The sequence below is a fragment of the Montipora foliosa genome, chromosome 6 (assembly GCF_036669935.1).
Source record: "Montipora foliosa isolate CH-2021 chromosome 6, ASM3666993v2, whole genome shotgun sequence".
Taxonomy (NCBI): Eukaryota; Metazoa; Cnidaria; class Anthozoa; order Scleractinia; family Acroporidae; genus Montipora; species Montipora foliosa.
Window position 1 is genome coordinate 71,776,152 of NC_090874.1, and position 20,000 is coordinate 71,796,151.

The 20,000-nt window shown below is 40.3% G+C and overlaps 1 protein-coding gene across 3 annotated transcripts in view; it reads left to right on the top strand.

Moving 5' to 3' along the window:
• The first annotated feature begins 13,871 nt into the window (after window positions 1-13,871).
• The window catches only part of LOC138006260 (histamine H2 receptor-like), a 16,986-nt gene continuing 10,857 nt past the window's right edge, over window positions 13,872-20,000 (top strand). Inside the window, exons 1-2 of one of the 3 annotated variants that reach the window (XM_068852485.1) lie at window positions 13,872-13,994; window positions 18,454-20,000. The exon at window positions 18,454-20,000 is cut by the window's right edge and continues 306 nt beyond it. In XM_068852485.1, the coding sequence (XP_068708586.1) occupies window positions 18,590-19,480 (891 nt within the window). In that variant the 5' untranslated portion in view covers window positions 13,872-13,994; window positions 18,454-18,589 and the 3' untranslated portion in view covers window positions 19,481-20,000. Of the gene's footprint in view, window positions 13,995-18,453 lie in introns of those variants that run through there. The other 2 variants (XM_068852483.1, XM_068852484.1) reach the window with 2 other exon arrangements.

Sequence of the window (20,000 nt, forward strand, 5' to 3'; positions counted from 1 at the left end):
CAAGCGTGAATATTGGATAAAAGCCACAACTATTGGCGCACATAAATTTAATAAAACAGTCCTGTTTCAAACATAATACAGCAAGGGAAATACAAAAATAGCGGCATTGACGGATACGAAAAATCAAAAACCCTCTGGGAAAAATTGAAACGTATTCCCCGAACCAAACGCAGAAGGACTGGAACGAGGCACGAAAGATGGCGGTCACGCCGAAAGTGTGCTCGTAGTATCTTGTCAGTGCCACAGCCTCAGTGGTGGTTAAAATATACAGTTAAGTCTATTTGAAATGCCTGACGAATCATCGAAGAAAAAGGGAACCGCGGAAAAGGGTAGGAAACGAACAAGAGAGGGAAGCTCGCAAACGGATGAAGAAGACGCGTCCGACCAACATCACAAGCATGGATGCAAGAAGTGCCTCGAGGCTACAAACTCGAGGCTCTCCGGTATTGAAGAGAAACTCAACACGCTATTAACTATACTGCCCGAGCTGGAAAATTATAAACAGAGGATTATTCTTCTTGAAGAAGAAAATAAAGCCCTCCAAACGAGTTTGGAAAACTCACAAGCAGAGATAGAAGACCTAAGAGCCCTCGTTGATGGAGTTAATCTTAAGCAAGAAGCAGCTAACACTTCTAGCGAACGCATCGAGCATGAAATAAAAAAGCTGCACCGCCGACATGTTAAACTCGAATGTCACAGTCGTAGAGGAAACTTAAAGTTCTTTGGAATAAAGGAACGTGAAAACGAAACAAACAGTGACACTGAACTTGCCCTAAGAGAATTCATGCGTACGAAGCTAAAGATTCTTCCAGTCGACGAAAAAAACATTCATTTTGACAGAGTTCACAGAATTACGTCGCGCCATTCACAATCAAATGGGCGAAGTCTTAAACCAAGACCGATCATAGTTAGGCTGACGGATTTTCAAGATAAATTTTTTATTAAATCCTTCATCAAAAATCTCCCAAGAGGTACTGGATTTGGAATATCCGACGATTTTCCTAAAGACGTTGACGAGGTAAGAAAGTTGTTATATCCGATACTAAAGGCGGCCAAACGCGAGAAGAAAAATGCGTACTTCAATGTCGAAAAGTTGATCATCGACGGTGCTCTTTACCGTGGTGAAGAAACATCTCAATTTTCTTTCTATGGGCGTTTAATGGACAATTAAGTTAAAATGAAAGTTAAAATGCAGTTTAGTTTATTTTTATTTTTTTTTTTCCTACGGAACTACCTACTTGAGAGCTGCAGCTTTCCACTTTCTATATCCAGTCAAAATGCCGTACAAAGCTTTAGGTAAGTCTGTAATAGTTATGTGTTTCTGTATGTGTTTTTGCATGTGCTTTCATTTTAGCTTTCTCTCCTGTTATGTTGATCAACTTTGTTTCGATGCTAACGAGGTAATAAGAATCAAGCCTGGCCACAAATATCAACCGCACTGTGAGCATAATTCTAAAAAAACTGTTTTCATTATTTCTTGGACACCCCGTCTATCCTGTTATTAGAAATCAAATGTATAAACTGCTATCACTTAATGTTAGAGGGCTAAACAGCTCGAGAAAGCGAAGACAAGTTTTTCGTTGGTTGCACCAACAGCAATCGGATACAATTTTCTTGCAAGAAACTTATTCCTCGCTGGAATCCATCAAAAGATGGGAAACAGAATGGGGAGGCAAAATCGTGTCCAGTCATGGCTCCTCTCATAGTAGAGGAGTCATTATTTTATTCAAACCACGTCTTGACGTTGACTTCCAAAAAATTAATGCGGATAATTCTGGCAGATGTATTTTAGCCGAGACTATTATTGATGGTACGAAAGTGGTTTTAGTAAACATTTACGCACCGAATGATACAACCCAACAAGTTGTTTTCCTCAGGGACGTTTCAAAAGAATTTCTAATGCCTTACGCCAATGACAACTTGGTGCTGGGAGGTGATTTTAACTGTACAATTAGCACTTCAGACAAAAAAGGCGGTAGACCGATAGACAGCAAAAAAGCCTCTCTCGACGAGCTTCAGTCGTTAATCAAAACACATAATTTACTTCATTCCTGGCGTTTCAAGAATCCGGATCAACCAGGCTTTACATGGGCTAACCCGTCAATGAAGATACAGTGTAGACTTGACTACTTCTTTATTTCAAAGCAGCAAAAAGATCACGTAAAGGATTGCAAAATACTTCCAACCATTTATTCAGATCACTCCGCCGTCGCTCTCTCCATGTCTTTCAACGAAAGTGAACTCCCTCGAGGGCCAGGGTTTTGGAAGTTTAACAACTCCTTGCTGTCAGATACTAATTACGTGGAACTGTTAACATTTAAAATTCCAATGTTTGCAAAAAAGCATGAACAAGTCAACGACAAAGGGTTGTACTGGGAAATGATTAAAATGGAAATTCGCGCTTTTACAATAGCTTTTTCAAAGAAGAAAGCTAAACGAAAACGTGACGAAGAATCAATTCTTTTGTCAGAAATGATGAGATTGCAAATCAAACTCCAGGCGTCATACAGCGATTCTCTTAAGACTGAACTGGAAAGAATAAAATTCAAGCTTTCCAAAATTGCGGGTATTAAAACACGAGGAACAATCGTGCGTAGTAGAGCGCGTTGGTACGAGCATGGTGAGAGGAATAGTAAATACTTTTATAACTTAGAAAAAAGGAACCAGAAAAAGAAACATATAACGTCCTTAGTTAATAATGAAGGTGACAAAATCACAAACCCAAAGGACATCCTGGAGGAAGAAGAACGCTTTTTCAAAGAGATTTACACATCAAGAAATATGGACCCCAACTGCTCAACTTTCAATGAGTTCTTTGAAATAGAAAATGCATTATCAGAAGAAATCGCGAAAACGTGCGAAGGTGTCATGTCGGTTCAGGAGTGTGAGCTTGCATTAAAATCTATGGAAAACAATAAAACTCCAGGCACGGACGGGCTAACGCCTGAATTCTATCGCTATTTTTGGAACCTGCTCGGTTCATTTATGGTAAGTAGCTTTAATTACGCCTTTCGAAACAGAACTCTTTCTATCTCTCAACGTCAAGGGATTATTTCCTTAATTCCGAAGAAGAAGAAGAATACTGAATATTTAAAAAACTGGCGGCCTGTATCTTTACTGAATGTAGACTATAAAATAGCGACGAAGACCATTGCTCTGCGCTTAGAGAAGATCTTGCCGAACTTAATTCATCCCTGTCAATCTGGATATGTTAAAGGAAGGTTCATTGGAGAAAGTATTAGGTTAATAGCAGATACAATGCATTTCACTAAAGCGAAGAATATTCCAGGGGTAGCCGTGTTTTTGGATTTTGAGAAAGCGTTTGACTCGATTGAGTGGAATTTTATTCATAGATGCCTCGAAACGTTTAATTTCGGTCTTGACCTCCGACAATGGATAAAAGTGTTTTATACAGATATCTCTAGTTGTGTTCTGAATAACGGATACGCTTCAAAACATTTTCATCTAGAACGCGGGGTGCGTCAAGGTTGCCCACTTTCCGGCACATTATTCGTTATTGCTATTGAGTTACTCGCACAACGTATTAGACGTTCAAAAGAAATAAAAGGTATTCCAATAGATGAACATAATGAGGTTAAACTTTCGCAATATGCAGACGACACAACTGTACTTCTTTCTGATGTCCAGTCACTGTCAAGGTTATTTGATTTATTATCGCTTTTTGAAAGATGCTCTAGTCTAAAACTAAACCAAACAAAATCTGAAATGTTATGGCTTGGCTCTATGCGTAACAGAAAAGACACCATACATGATCTCCAATTGAGCGCCGAGCCAGTTTACGCGCTTGGCGCGCATTTCACATATGATCTAGAAGTGTCTGAAAAGAAAAATTTTTTTGACAAATTAGGATCTTTAAAGAAAACATTGAATATGTGGTCCCAAAGAGACCTCTCCATCGCTGGCAGGATAAATATAATTAAAACATTAGCACTTTCAAAACTTGTGTTTATCTGCAGTGTCATGAATACCCCTAAAGAATTCAGTAAAGAAGTAGACAAGATTACGTTCGACTTTATTTGGGATCACAAGCCCGCCAAAATAAAAAAGACTACCCTTATCAAGCAAAAACCAGCTGGTGGCCTTGACATGAAGGATTTTTCTCTCTTCGACAAAGCGCTTAAGTTAAATTGGTTGAAACGGTTATGCTCTAACTCAAATGCCCCATGGCAGTACATACCTAAATTGCTGCTAGCCGATGTTGGCGGTACAGAACTGTTTAAATGTAATTATGATTATAATCTCCTTGACCTAAACAACCATCTTCCTGCTTTCTACAAACAAATCATTTTCTACTGGCAGGACATCGCAACGGCCACACCTAAAAATAAAAATGAGGTTCTCTCGCAGCCAATCTGGAATAACCAATTTTTAACTGTGAATAAGAAAATGGTATTCTTTCCTCATTGGTATCAGGCAGGAATAAAACAAATCTCGGATCTTTTTGACTCCTGTGAGGGCCATTTCCTCCCATTTAATTATTTTTGCAGTAAATTCAATGTAAAATGTAGCTTTTTACAATATTATAGTATTCTCTCTTCTATTCCCCAAAATTGGAAGAAACTATTGCAAGAATGTTCCAAAGACTCGGTAACACCGCCTACCTCAATCTGTTCACTGTCATGTAAGGCAATATACAGTACCCTACTTTACCTTGAAGATCTACCTCCACCAACTTCTGAGAAAAAACTTTTAGCGTCTGGCGTCGAGAAAAGTGACTTGTCTAAAATTTACCTCCTACCATTCAAAGCCACGAGAGAAATTAAATTGACGATGTTCCAATACAAAATCATTCACCGAATTTTACCAACGAATAGCTTGTTATATAAAATGAAAAAAGTTGCCTCGCCCTTCTGTCCCTTTTGTCCTTCTGAATGTCAGACCCTGTGGCATTTGTTTGTAAACTGCAAGCACGCAAATTCCTTTTGGGATGGATTCCGGGAGTGGTACTCAACCTCTAGTAATACGAAACTGCTTATGTCAGAACTGGAGATTATGTTCGGAATTATTCGCTGTCACAACTACTGTTTGGCCCTCAACCATCTTATTATTTTAGGTAAATATTTCTTGTATGTTAACGCTTTAAATACCATAAAGTACAATTTCGATGATTTTGCCTCACTTGTGCGCGAAAAAATTAATATAGAAAAATATATTGCAGCCAGTTGTAATAAGGAGAAAGAATTTAGGAACAAATGGAAATTTTTTCTGTCCTTATAAAATTACATTGTGTCCTTCTACTTCTCAGCTTCTGTATTTTGATTTTCTTGCTATCTATTTATTTAACAACCTATTAAATCCTAGAAAGCCAATACCCTACATAGTGAAAGTAACAAACAAAATTCTTATTAGAGACTCGAACAATTAAAATGTAAACAATTACGTTGTAAACAGATCAACTATAATTCCATTTGACTAGTGTTATGGTATTGTAATATGTATCGTATGTAGTGCAAGTTAATGTAGTGCAAGTATTGTGTAAGAAGTAAGTACAAGTGTAAATCATGTAACATGTATGTATTTCCAAAGAATTCACTTAACATAAAGAGAAGAACTAAATCCGAAGCAGACGAGAAAGAAGCTGCGGTTCAGGCACTTAGCTGCCGTAATGAACAATACTCACAACGTTTGTGTTGTCTGTAAACTAACCATGCTGGCCTACCACAGAGGCCAAAAAAAACCTGGCATAAACAGCCACATTGTCCGGCGTTTCTAAAATAGTATCAGTGTGGCTTTTGAACTGAGAGATTCTGCATTCAGTAACAGATGATACACTCTGAACATTCAAAAGTATCCATTACAATAGCCAACCAAGTGATAACTTGCGTCGGTTCCCACTGCGACTTTTCCTCATTAACAAAGAAACAACGAGTAAAACAAGCTACTGTTAATTGACAAACTACTGAACTTGGCTTCATTTTTCTTCTCCACTAGTAAGTCAATAAAGTCTTGAGTAACTTATAAAACAAATGCAGAGCGGAGGATAAGCCGAAAGGCAAAATTACAAACGGAAAATATCTAAACTTTTCGAAACGCGGGAGAAAGTTAGGAATTTTCCATGGTCAGGGAAAATTTCTATGTCACAGACACAGTGGATATAATCAGACTTTAGGTGACAACACTGACGAACAAAAAACCTTACAAAAGATCTTCAGGGCTGTGGAAATATCTTCATACCAGTAATGTTTGCTTAAAAAACAAAAATTAAAGTGCCTCAAATCAAGTACAAATCTTTTCTTACTGAAAGTTGCAGAGGAACTGAAAAGGGGATTAATAATATCAGGTGGACAAAAAAGCGGTTCAATACATCGCTATGTTAAATACTCAGAAGTAACGTCAACTTGAAACAAGTTCGCCCATTCTTCCGCAAGGCTAAACTATTGTTTGCATGGACTCGCCAGTAAGCGGATGCCAGGCAGCGTCTGAATTGAAATGCATACCACAGAACGGAATCTTATAATCATTACGTATGACACTGAACATAAATCCCAAGGCACATATTTTAACCCATTCATCATAACATTTCGACAAAATGCGGTTAACCAAGACCGTACTGGAATGGCTCTTCAATATAGCCTCCGAAACAAAATAACCATCAGTAAAAGAGTCAAGACCTATATGAGACTTGGAAGCCAGGACACCAGGTTTGCTTTCTATAATGTCTGTTCTCTAGGGACCGGTTGCTCGAAGCCTGGTTAGCGCTAACCGTTGGTTAAGAAGTATCAAAACCTATAGGTTTCTATGGTATTTAACGCTGGTTAGCGTTAACCATGCTTCGAGCAACCCAGGCCAGACTGTTACATTCCACAACACACACTCACATGTCCAGTCCGCCATCTTAACTTTATTTACTACCCAGAACACACTACAGGCACGGGTTACACAGGCAGCCCACAGAACAATCACTACAACTCGGCCCCAATATGAAACTAAAACAATGAGTATAATAAAACTAAGCTATGAGGAATCCCTTTTAAAAGGCATAACTGTTTTAAATGGCATAACTGTAACAATCCAACGATAAAAGTTAATAAAGCTCTGTTTGCGAAATGTAAACAAATCTCTTTCAGCGAAATATCTGCCACTCAAAATCATAGCAAAGATTGAAGACTTAATTTGTATCGAAATCATATAATCTCTTAAGTAACACTGTTCTTAACAAGTCAGTTTGGGTCAGTCTTTCATGATACATAGTCTTTAAGCCAACCAGGCTCAGCTCTCTTGCGACTCGACCTTCGAGGTTCAATGGTCTATTCGGGCATCCTATCAACAGCAGTGTCATCCGCAGGCACAGTAGCGGGTCGTTCTCCTGGGCTAACAACGGATCGAGGGTTAGTAAGAACGACTGGTTCCATTACAGGTGTCTGTTCAGGGTCTATGAACGTTTTCACATGGCTAACATTCCTCTTTAGCAGGGTTTCACCACGTTCAATGATCACCAGATCTCGTCTCTTGGAAACGACGCTATACGGCTCCGGATAATATGTTGTAGACAACTTGTTCTGTTTCTGCTTCATTAATAGTACCTTGTCTCCTTCTGACACGTCAGAGTCAGCAGGTCTCTTGTTTGCGCTTTCAGCACCTTGCTGTTTCGTTCAGCATCCTGATCTCGTGCCTGCTGATCTGTGGTACCAGATCTATCCTCCCCCTCGTCAGTACTTTCAAACTCTGGCACCTTGGTTTGGATCTTGCTCCTATACAATAGCTCTGCAAGGCTGATACCAGTCGTAGTGTGGGGTGTTGACCTGTAGGCCAGAAGATATTTCTGTAACTCTCGTTGTCATGGTTTTCCTTCAGTATGGGCCACGCACATTGCTTTAAGCATTGACTTGTTCTGCCGTTCTACCTCCCCTTTTGCTCTACGCCATAAGGAAATAGGCCTCTTATGCTTGATTCCCAGCTCATCCAGGAATTCCTCCATCTCATGGCTTACTCAGTTTGATCCATTGTCTGTCCGTAGTGTCTCAGGGAATCCATGACAGGTCAACTGCTTCTCAAGTCACTTGATGATGGTACTTCTAGATGTGTTCCGTACTACATCCACCTCTATCCATCTACTGTATTTATCAACAGTGACAGGAAGGCTCTCTCCTGTTGGTAGCGGACCCATCAGGTCTATTGCAAGGTCTCTCCATGGCTTGGAGGGCATGGTTGTTGTTTTAACCGGCGGTGTAGTGGTAACAGGAGTCATAGCAGTGACTTCTTGCAATGTCTTTCCACCACAGAATTCATGTTTGGCCACCATACGTTACTGTTCTCCAACACTCGCGGATGGTTAAGAGTTCCTCATCCTCAGCGGAAGCTCTCCCTATCTCCCTAGTTGTCATCGCCCGTGGGGTTGCACTGATTGCCAGCATTCTCACATATTCTTCACTTATATTATTACATCTTGATGAAGTGGGTATCTTCGTCAAAATACGTAGACAGTCAGCAATGTTCTGGCCTGAGCGTACATGTCGCATGGTGTACTTGGAAGGCATTAGACGCGGTACCCATATGTGACCTCTGGCCAATGGTTTGGACTTCGGTCCCTAAATAACCTCCAAAGCTTTACAGTCAGTAACAAGTTTAAATGACTCTAGCCCTAATAGATAAAGGCTGTACCTCTCATAAACCCAAACAACTGCCACTGCCTCTTTTTCTGTTTTGCTGAAACGAAGCTCAATCTTACTTAAGCTACGGCTGGCAAATGCAACTGCACTCTTTACTCCCTTCTGCTTTTGTACAAGGCCCAAGTTCAACTTGGCTCGCGTCAGTAACCACCTCCATAAGAGTATTTTTGCCATAAAAAGCCACCGTTGATGTCTCCGCCAATTGCCTCTTTAATGCCTCAAATGCTTTGTTTTCCTCCTTGCCCCACTTCCATCTGGTGTCCTGTCGTGTCAACTTCCGTAGTGGTTCTGCTGTGGTTACAAAATTTGGTAGGAACCTTGCGCTGAAACTGATGAGTCCCGGAAGACTCCTCAGATCGGCAACATTAGTGAGGGGCTCTGTTTCACTAACATCTCTGACATCTCAAACGGTGTAGCAATATGATGAGATTTCTATCATGCTCCTCTGTCGTTTTTCCGTGAACAGCAATGTCATCAGCCATATTGGTGGCCCAAGGGCAGTCAGCAATCGCCTTACAGTGTTCTGATACTGTTCAGGAGCACTGTTCACACCAAAACTCAGCAAAGAAACAGTGAATCACCAGCTGAAAATGTTGTGATATCCCTGGACGATTCTTCGAGCTCAAATTCGATGAAAACCCATTTTCATGTCTAGCTTGGAGAAAACTATGCTTCCATTTATTTCTTCCAACACCTCGTCCACTGTGGGAATGGGTAATTTCTCCCTTTGAATTTCTCATTTGCGTTGGCTTGGGAACAAATACAGCAGGGTTGACACAGGTTGTTGGGACTGACACTTTCTCAATGATGTCAAGATCAAGTACTGAACTCTTCCATCTTCTGCTGGACTTTATCTTTTAATGGGTAGGGTACCCGCCTCGGTTTCAGTGTTACTGGTGTAACGTTGCGATCAATACACATCTTAAGTTGGTAACCAGACAGCTTGCCCACTCCAGAGAACACACTTGGAAAACGGTCCGCAGTACTTCCAATGTCACTGTCAACAGAATAAATCGTTGTCGTACTCGCTAGTTCTCGTCTAACTTTGAGCACTTATGGGCACTTAGCAGCTAAGCTACCTGATACACACCGTCCTTCTCCCGTAATTTCTCCACCACCGTCTACCCATGACATTCTTCAGTAGCCTGAAATTTGCCAACCACCAGTAAACACCCATTTCCATAGACACCAAGATTCCTCTCTTCTGGTTGCAATTTTGCTTTAAGGTCAATCCTCACAAGAAGGCTGTGAAACTACCCCTCACCAAGCACAGTAAACTGCGCCCCTGAATCAAAATCATCTTAGTAGCGGTACCATTGATCTTCACTGCTACAATGTTATCTTCACTTGCTGTTTCCCCACTGAAGTTTACTGGAATTCGAAAGGCGAAAGGTTCTTCTCCACTATCATATTCCACTTGATTAATTTGTTGTCTGGGCCTTAGCGGTGGTTTGCACCTAAGACTACTTTTTCGTTGACTTTTATTCCCACTAACTCTCCCACCACTCTTGCTCTGCTTTCGATCCCACCCCATGCCTACAACAGATTGCCCAGTGCCCCTTCCTACCACGCTTTGCACACGTCTTATCCCTCGCAAGGCACACCTGTCACGAGAAAATGCCTTGGCCTCCCACATGCATATCGCTTGTGTGTGGCTTGCCTACCTGATGTTTTTTTTTTTGCTTTCTCTGTACTGGACCAAATTTACGTTCGACTTTCCTTCCCCTCCAGCAATTATGTTTCCTTTATATTTACGAAAATGGTTGAACGCTTTGAAATGATGTAGAATTGAGAAAGTAGGAAGAATGAAACTACAATACTTTTCTTGAAGCTTGGGTAAATTACTCCAGTAGTTACAGCCCAGGTGGACAAATGGCATGCTGACCTGTTTTTCACGTCTGCCGAGATCAGGCGTTAGACAACATGGAAGAGTACACGTTTTGTCGCATTCCTCATGGCCATTTGGGCGCTTTCCATTCAACCGGAAGTTTTAGTTTAAAATTTTGTTTATTTCATGTGACGAATGGAACAGCATTTTCCGGTTGGCCGCTTGAAACGAATCACACCAATGACTATATACCCAAAATGTAAACAGTAATTACGCCCGCGAGGAGGAATGAACCAATGGGAAGGGATTTTCCGGTGTTTTCGGGATTCCGGAGTCGAGGCAATTTTCCTTCCTGGCATGCGGATTCCTCAGCCTTGGAATCCCAAATCCAGATCTAGGAATCCGGAATTCCGCCAGCTACGTGATCTGTCTGCGGTGGGTGCCTTTCGCTTCCAGGCGCTATGATTGTGCTGGGTTCTAATCCGGAATCTACAGTAATTGTGGGTCCTGGAATCCGGAATCCACTGCTTAGGACTGTCTTGGATACTTTGGATACCTTGGTTGGGGCGACATTTGTTTTGATCTCTTTTTCAGACATGTTGCCCCATTTTGTTCTTGCTTAGGAAATCGGGTGTTGCGTGTGCAGACCTAGTTTCTATTTACTGTGCCCTCATCCGTTCAGTGCTTGAATACGCTGCGCCTGTATGGGCTGCACTCCCCCTCTGTCTTGACAACCTGACTGAGTCTGTGCAGCGCAAAGCCCTCCGCATAATGTTCGCGACCGTCGACTATAACAGTGCCTTGTATCAATCTGGGCTTAAAACGCTGAATAAGAGACGTAAGGAAATATGTACAAATTTTATATCTTATGTGCGAGGTAATGGTCTGGAGCCAATATGCTCCTTACTCCCAGCTACTGTAAAGCAACCCCATGGCTACGGGCTACGGTCTGGGAGTACTCCCCAGTCCCGCCCCAGGGCGAACACGGACCGTCTAAGGAACTTTATTACTCACAAATACGCGTAGAGACTTTGAAACCAATGACTATGTTAGCCATTAGTGTGAATAATTTATATGTATTGTACCCAGGCTGACACCACTGTAATCCAGCTTTTGTAATACTCACGATTAGAAATTGCGTTGTCGTTATGTCCTTATGTCATATGGAGTAGAAAACTGGCGCTTCACATTTATTTACACTCTAATCAGTTAAGTCTGTTCAAATATAAGTGCTCCACGGCCAACGTTTGCAAGAACGTAATCCCTCCTTGTCCTTGTACATGTTCATTGCCATGACTTTAACATTGTGAGTTCCCACGGCCTGCTTCTGTCTGACCTTGTAGCTCAGTCGGTAGAGCAGCGGTGATCTAAACCGAAGGTTGTGGGTTCAACCCACCCTGGTCGGCAATCAGTTAATCGTCCATCCAATAGGTACTGCACTTTTCACGAAAACTGCTGTATATTATCAGTCATAAACAGGGGCGGATATAAGAGGGGGAGGGTACAGAGAGTGCAGGAAGTGCCCCCCTCCCCCCTGAGATGACCTGCAGCTTTCTAATACAGCTGGTATTCTGCGAAAAAAGAAAACCCTCACCCGTCAGCTACGCCATTAGTGCTTTAGTGATGCATCCTCTCCTAAGATAAATCCTGGATCTGCCCCTAATACATGATACCATCGTCGCGAATGTTTTTTTCGATTTACTTCGTCACAATACAACGAAGACTGCGTCCTCGGTTTGCCACGGTATGGGTGAAACGGACGTTAAGATCACAGTTTTTTCCGTGGTCAGTATTTATACTAAATGCCGGCATGGAATTTGAAAAGCAAAACAAATATGGCGAGTATGGCGAACAAGTTTCGTTTTTTTCTCCTTCTCGCAATGGTCTTGGAAATGCAGTGTAAATTCGCATCGATTACGTTAACATCATGATGCTTTAGACGTGAAATTCAGCAAACTGCTGCCCATGCGCATGCAGGGACAAATTTGTCAAAAACCCTTAACAGATTAGTACAGAAATCTGAAATTAAAATAGTTACGATTCCAAATGAATCGTCTCCAAAATTGAGCCGACAAAAATTTGGGAAAACTAAAAAACGCCTATTAGCAAACTATGAGGGTGTCAATGGAGTTAACCGTTAACCGTCAAATGGCCCAAAACTTAACCGTCAACCGTCAAAATCGCAATATTTTTACCGCCCACCGTCAAATGGGCAAGCCAATATTAGCCGTCAAAAGTCTCAGCTATCCTTAATCGAGCTTAAGTAGGGTCATGTTATCCTGTTTATAAATGATTGGCGGTTTTCATATATCACAGAAATAAATTTATGTGCCAAGTACTGTAACTTCTTATGTGCAAGTCCGCTTCTAGAGTCAGAAAAGCCGGTTAGAGACAGAACTAACTTCAGTCTTTAAACATTTCCGGTGTCATAAGTACCGCTCATCACCCTGCCGATGGTCCAAAGGGTAGACAGGCCAAACACGACAACTATCGGTCACAAAGACACGGAGTTGAAAGACTCTCAGAGTTTTGTTCTAACGCGTACATCTTTCAAGGATTTTCCTTGTATATTCAAAATATGGAGAGGATTTTTAAAGTTTTTTCTTAGCAAGGGCTAGTTTTGTAGAAGCTGCGAGTTGGTGGTTAAAATCATTTTGAAATTAGGCACGGATGGGTCATATTATGTAAAAAATGGCAAAATCTTTTTACGCGCTTTTTGATCATCTTTTAAAGATAACATTCCTCAGATATGAAGATGTTCACAAGGTTATCTGGATAACCTCTGTGCGTTATCTGTGTTTGCATTGTGCGATGTTTTCTTCAAATTTGAGCTTCGCCTTCGATGAAGTATTTCCCGACGCCCAGAGGGTAACAGGAGATGACTCATAATGTTATTTTTCTCTATCTGAAATGTCATCTTTGAATTTATAGTCAGATGATGGCTATTTGCTAGTTCTGTGAAATTGGTTATTACTTCCTTGGTTATGTTCCACAGAGAAAAGATGTAGTCGATGCATCTTTTCCAAAGAACCGGCTTGTATGAACTTAGTTTGGTTATATCTGTTTCAACAGTAGCCATGAAAATGTGATCATGACTAAAACACCACACGAGTACATACGGGTAACATACGAGTAACATACGGAACATACGGACACATACGAGTAACACACGACTAACATACGAGTAACATACGGTTACATACGACTGACATACGGATACATACGAGTAAAAAAATACGAAAATATACGAGTAAAATTCATACCAGTAAATGTTTATGCAAATAACGACAACTTAAGTAAAATATTACGCATTACTTCCCCGACTAAGGAAAGTTTGCGTTACAAAAGCAAAGATATTTGATATATCTGGGGTCATGCCTGGTAATCTGATGTGCGCAAACAAATAGCCTGTCGCGCAGTGGATGGTCTTCACGCGTTCGATCTTTACCGTGCACTGAACAGATTGAAGAGCGTAATACTGATTTACAGATGACACATTTGAGAAAGGAACCGTGATGTAGATGTAACTAACAGTGGTAAGTGAAGTGTTTTTGCTACCGCAGTAACATGAAAGATAAAAGCACATGTTTTGCAAACCAAACGAACCATCGATTGCATTATGATTTAAGCCAACTGAACAGTCACAGAATGACACAATCAGTAGATATTTAGGGTGCGTTCGATTGACCGTATTCCGGAATAGGAATACATGGAATACAAGATGGAAATCTCTCGTTTTTGCGGAGATTCACATTAAAATTGTCAAACATTTTCTAAAATGCTATTTTAAACATATTTTTATCATCCTTGCAGCTTCAAAACGCGCCAAACATACCGTTTTAATCATCACTCCACGTATTCTCATTCCGGAATAGGGTCAATCGAACGCACCCTTAGTCTTATATGTCTGTTTATATTTGTCTTTTAAAAGTGTGTTAGAATATCAGGAAAAAATAATTCTTCAGACGTACGGTCAGGGGCACTCAACAAGAATATAGTTCAAAACCACTTAAACATAGCATTGTTAAACGGATTTTGGTATTTAACGGTAGATATAGGCATTACATGCATTACAGGCCAAAGCAGTGCAAATGAAGCAGTTAAATTTTAACTGTTGATGTTACAAGTTGCTTTCGTAGTTGATTATGACTACCAGGCCAGGCTTCTGCCATGCCGCCCAGAAAGGCGAAGCCCTTAGGCTTCTTAGAACCAACTCTTCAAAGGCAACATTTGAAGAAAACGTTAAAAATTTCAGATCACACTTGCGTGTCCGAGGCTATCCAGATAATCTGGTAAACAAAGTCCTCGCAGAAGTCAAATTTATAGATAGAAAGTCGGCACTTCAAAAAAAACCGCAAAAAGTGCAAAACGGATTAATGCCTTTTGGCACACAGTACAATCCATCAGTGCCTAACCTTAAAAATATTTTAATGAGCAAGTGGCATTTAATCGAAAACCAACCAATGCTGAGGGAAATATACAGAGAACCACCTCTCATCTCCTACAGGAGAGGAAAATCTCTAAAAGACATACTTGTCAGAGCTAAACTCTAAAGGTCAAAGACCTATTACATCACGAAAAAGCGGAAGTCGTGTTTAGCCTGTCAACCCCTTTTAACCACGTTTCAATATTTCTTGAATTGTTAAGAGCTTTTGACGGCTTTAATGGCTTTGTAATTCTTGATATCTCGATGCTTAAAATACATACCCCTTGGACCTCTGATATGAAGTGTGTGTGAGTGAGTGTGTGGATGCCACCCCCCTCAGATTTTGCAAATTTTGGAAAGGAGATTTACTCTGTTGCTGAAACTTTAAGCAGCTGTTCGTTTATTGCTTGCGGATTTTTTAATGTGTCAACTGTTCCCAAAATTCGACATTTTAAACATAATTCCTCTAGTTTCTCAACACTAAGTTACAAAATCGATACATTTTTACATGTACATGGTTACATTTAAGCTTTCTGGCTTGATTTTGCACTGCTTTTTTTGCCATTAAAAAAGGCAACTACGGAGATGCCAACCTATGGAGATCTAAAATCTGGAGATTTTTTCCATCCGGTCTCCCTACCCCCTCCCCTCCTCTCCCCCCTGCCCTAAACGCGCCCACCCATCCCCCAGCAGCTCCTTCAGAATACAAGAATATTCTGCCACCATTGTGAATTTGCGGGAAAACAGGGTACTGATGTCAAGAATTTTTATTGGTGAATCGGAGATCCAATCAAACAATCGGTTATATGGCTATGATAGCTAAAGGAAGTCATTTTGTTTAGTTCTATTAACGTGTGTTTGAAACTCAGAGATGAAGAAATGCATTAAGAAACAATGAAACGAGTTTGAGAAAATTGATCTTTTTTAAACTTGGGGATGCAATTTGAGTCTAGAATGGAGAAACGTCTGTGAAAGGTTCAGAGTCGTTTTTATCCGGGAGATTTAATGACCCGTACGGGAGACCGGGAGATTCGTTCCGTATCCAGGAGAGTTGGCATGTATGCAACTAAGGTGAAATAGTGAAATCAAGATGGCGGATCTGATGACGTCATACGACGTCAGCGATGTCAGCATAATATATTGTTTTACTGTGACTAAATTTAACGAAAGCCTTGTGTGTTAGTCGTATGTATCCGTATGTTCCGTATGTTACTCGTATGTTACCCGTATGTACTCGTGTGGTGTTTTAGTCATGATCATGAAAATGTTGGCAAAAGATACTGACATTTTTGTACCCATTGCGGTTCCATGCGTTTTAAAGTAGTTTTTCTTGTTAAACAGGAAATGGTTTATAGATATCGGTAATAGACCAATTTCGATGTATTAAAATTCAGTCCTAAACAAAAGGCATCATCTCGAGGCTCTGGGGAATAAACTCATACAAATTCATAAATTTATTCCTATAATTGAGACCCTCAACTATGAAAAATCCGTTTGTTGAAATTCTATCAAAACACCTGTTAATTTAAACGTACTTTATTTAGATTTTTTCAGGTAAGAAAATATCCTCAAAAAAAACTAATGAATAAATTTTGCATAAAAGAGGAATAAACATCCCTTAGACCTTCTTTTAAGGTATTAGTAAAACCCAAAATTGATAATTTTGCCCAATTTTAGTTTCTGTTATTCCCAGGTACACTTCAGTTTTTTCAATTGCAAAAAAGTGCAGCGAGAAAAGGTTTCTTTTAGACAAAGCTGTAAAGGAAAAACGATTCTTCTATGAATAACTATCACTAATTAGAAGCTGTCAACAACTTGCCTTATTTCTCAAAACTAAAATTTCATCGAATGTGGCGCACGTTTCTAGTTCGTTTACAGTGAGTTTTCATCCATTTTCGCTGAAATTAAGCAGGAATGTTGTCCGATAATGTGGCAAAAAAACCATGTCCGGGAATGTTTATTTTTTGCCTCCTTCGAAAGTATTGAGTATTTAACCAAAGCTAATGCTTGTTTCATAAAAACGTAAACCTTGAGAGCGTATAAAAATAAACCAGACAATTGATCACAATTCCCCGACACGGTTTTTTAGATCCTGGTGTGAAGAAAACATAGCGATGTCGCTCACTTTCTCCGGTTAAATTCTGACCGGACATGAACTCAATTTGTAGAAAATGGGCGCTATGTTGGGAAGGGTCTTTATTTCTTGCCTTAAATCAACTAATAATCGGAATCTAAAATTCGTAAGCTTTCAGAAAATATATACTTTATTGGGGTTTTTATAAAACTTGTGACCGTGAAGCAGCGACGACGTGAGGTTGTCATTTGGGGTATACTAAAACCTTATATTAAATCCAGATGCGTTCCCATGGTAACAACCCGCAGAGCGCATAAACTGTCAAAAGTAAAAACCCTCGTGATCTTTCGTGGTAGTATTTATCAGTGAGCAAGTTTGAGCTTCTAGGCGAAATATATATAAATATGACAGAAATGGAAGAATAATTGCTTAAAAACTGTGCTCAGTGACCTTTAAATCACCAGAATTCGAAGCTTCGGTTTGTCAACTAACTTAACTTGAGAACGTCCGATCCTTCCTCTCCGTTCTAATCTGTACGTAAGTGTTGCCTTGCCCTTACCTTTGGTATAAGTTTAATTGACACAGTTAACTTTTACTACCTTATTACATGAAATGTTCGCGACATGTTTATTTCGCGATTTTGATGTGAGCATATTTCGCGACACTTAAATTTCGCGATTTTGCGGAAATTTATGTTTTGAATCACTTTAATTTCGCGTTTTTGAGTAACACACAATTTACATTTCATTGGCGATGATACGCTGCCGGTAATACTTCCCTTCTAGTTAATACATCTTTTATTCCCGTCTTCTGCCATCCTTTCAAGACATTAACCCTCCCGGGTGTCTTGGTTCCAAAACCGATAGCTTAAGGTCGACATTCATTAACAAGGGGGTTTGGAAATTCCAATAAAGGCGACAGTTGTAATAGAAACATCTTCAAAGAACATGGAAGCCATTAAGCGAGTGGAACAGCATTACAGGAGCCAGCCAGGACTGTTTGAAGACGGTACAAATGAAGTGCCGCCTGCAGAGGAGATAAAAAGCAGTAGCGATGAGGATGACCAAGACATTGCCTCAGAACAGTAAAAACAATGTGACTTTGTAAACGTTTCAGTGGTAATAAACTCGTTCTTTCTTGGTTATTGACATAATGTAGGTCACTTATTTTCGGGTCATGTTATGTTCGCGACACTTATAATTTGTTCGCGTCACTTAAATATCGCGATTTTTTCAATATCGCGAAATCCGCGAAATTAACGTGCCGCAAAAACTTCATGTAATAAGGTAGTTTCTATTTTTACTTGGTAGGGAATTATCTCTCAGTTAGCAAAGAGGTTCTGAGCCAAAAAAACATCTGAATGCTGGTTTTTACAAATCAAAACTGATGTCTCAAGCATTTTTACGCCCTGCATTATATTACTGCAGCTGACGCAAAAAAAAAGCCATCGAACAGACACTACAGTTTTAACTTATTTGTTCTTTTTGCCACTCAGCCCATTCAAATGCCAACTGAAGGGAATGATGTAAGCATCAAGAAAAGTAACAGTTGAACCGACGGCAGCTGCTCCGCTCGCAACACAGCCACTTAACTGCAATCGGCTACGAAAAAATCTTGCCACAGCATCAACCATGAAAGTTACGTGGGAATACATCATCTTGATTTGCTTAGCTGTGCTCATTGTAGCAACAAACTTGATTTTGTGCGTTCTTGTGGTATCAAGCGCCCGTCTTCGCACCTTCACTAATGGATTTTTGGTCTCCCTCGCAGTATCCGATATACTGACCGGAGGACTGTTTTATCCTATTCACCTTAGTGGGCCCGATTCGAAAGTGGCTGTCTCAGAAGGCTATGTCATCGCATTTGTCCTGTTAACAGGAGTTGGAAATATTGGTTTAGTGACGTGGGATCGTTATATAGCTGTCAGCAGACATTTTCAGTACAGGCAGGTTGTTCAAAACCACTTTGTCAAGCTCGTTGTGATTATTTGGGTAACTTCACTGCTAATTTCAATTTTGCCTGTGACATGGTCAACAAACACTGATGCCACAATTCACAAGGTCTACCTATTTTGCGTCATGGGAATCTTCGAAATTCTTCCCTATGGAGCCATATTTACTGTCTATCTCAAAATTGCGCAGCGATTACGAAACCGCCATCAAAACATTCAAAAGTGCTCCGCAAACGCCATATTATCGAGGAGAGTAAAAACAGAGGCTAAAGTAACCAAGGTATTTATGGCAATCGTAGTAATATTTATCGTGTCGTGGTTGCCTATCCTTTATATGACAGCAGTCAATATTATTAATAGGCCCGATCTATCTCCTCTCGCACTTCAGAATGCCTCTCTCTTTACCGTAGCTCTGTCGTCACTGGTAAATCCTTTGTTGTACGCATGCAGGAAGGAGGACTTTCGGGGGGAATTCAGAGTCAAGGTGAACCATTTGCAAGGTAGTCCGAGATTGGCTAGTCGTCATCCAATGCATTTGACAAATTGTACTCGTAATTTAAAAATTTATTAATCATAGATGAATTTCCTACGAAAAACCTTGCTTAAGTTTTTTTAGTGATTGTAAATTGTCCAACTTTTGTAGCTTTAGTATTAAGCTACCCTACCTTTTTTGTTGCGAAAGGCATGTAACATTATCAGTTTGTATGGAAATGAAATCGATTGGATTGACTTTGAGCGATCTACTTCTGAGGTTTCCTGTGGCGTTATGTTTAAAATTGGAGATTAAAAGTACATGTTGATGGAAAAATAGGGAATTGTGTCAATAGCCTGAAGTGTACTGATCTGATGTTGACCACAAAATTCTTGGGGTTACTTTGCTTATGCAGTGTTTTCATAGTCGTGGTCGTCATCTTCGTTAAGACCATCGGAATTTTGATTCTTAGGTTCAGTGTCGTAGTCATGTTGCACATTTTGTTGTGGTAGTTTTGGCCGTGGTGGTCTCAGTAGTCGTAGTGGTCTCGGTGTTGCCAGTTGTCAAAGCCCTCACGGTGGTCATGATGGTCTTAGTGGTCATGGTGGTCTCAGTGTTG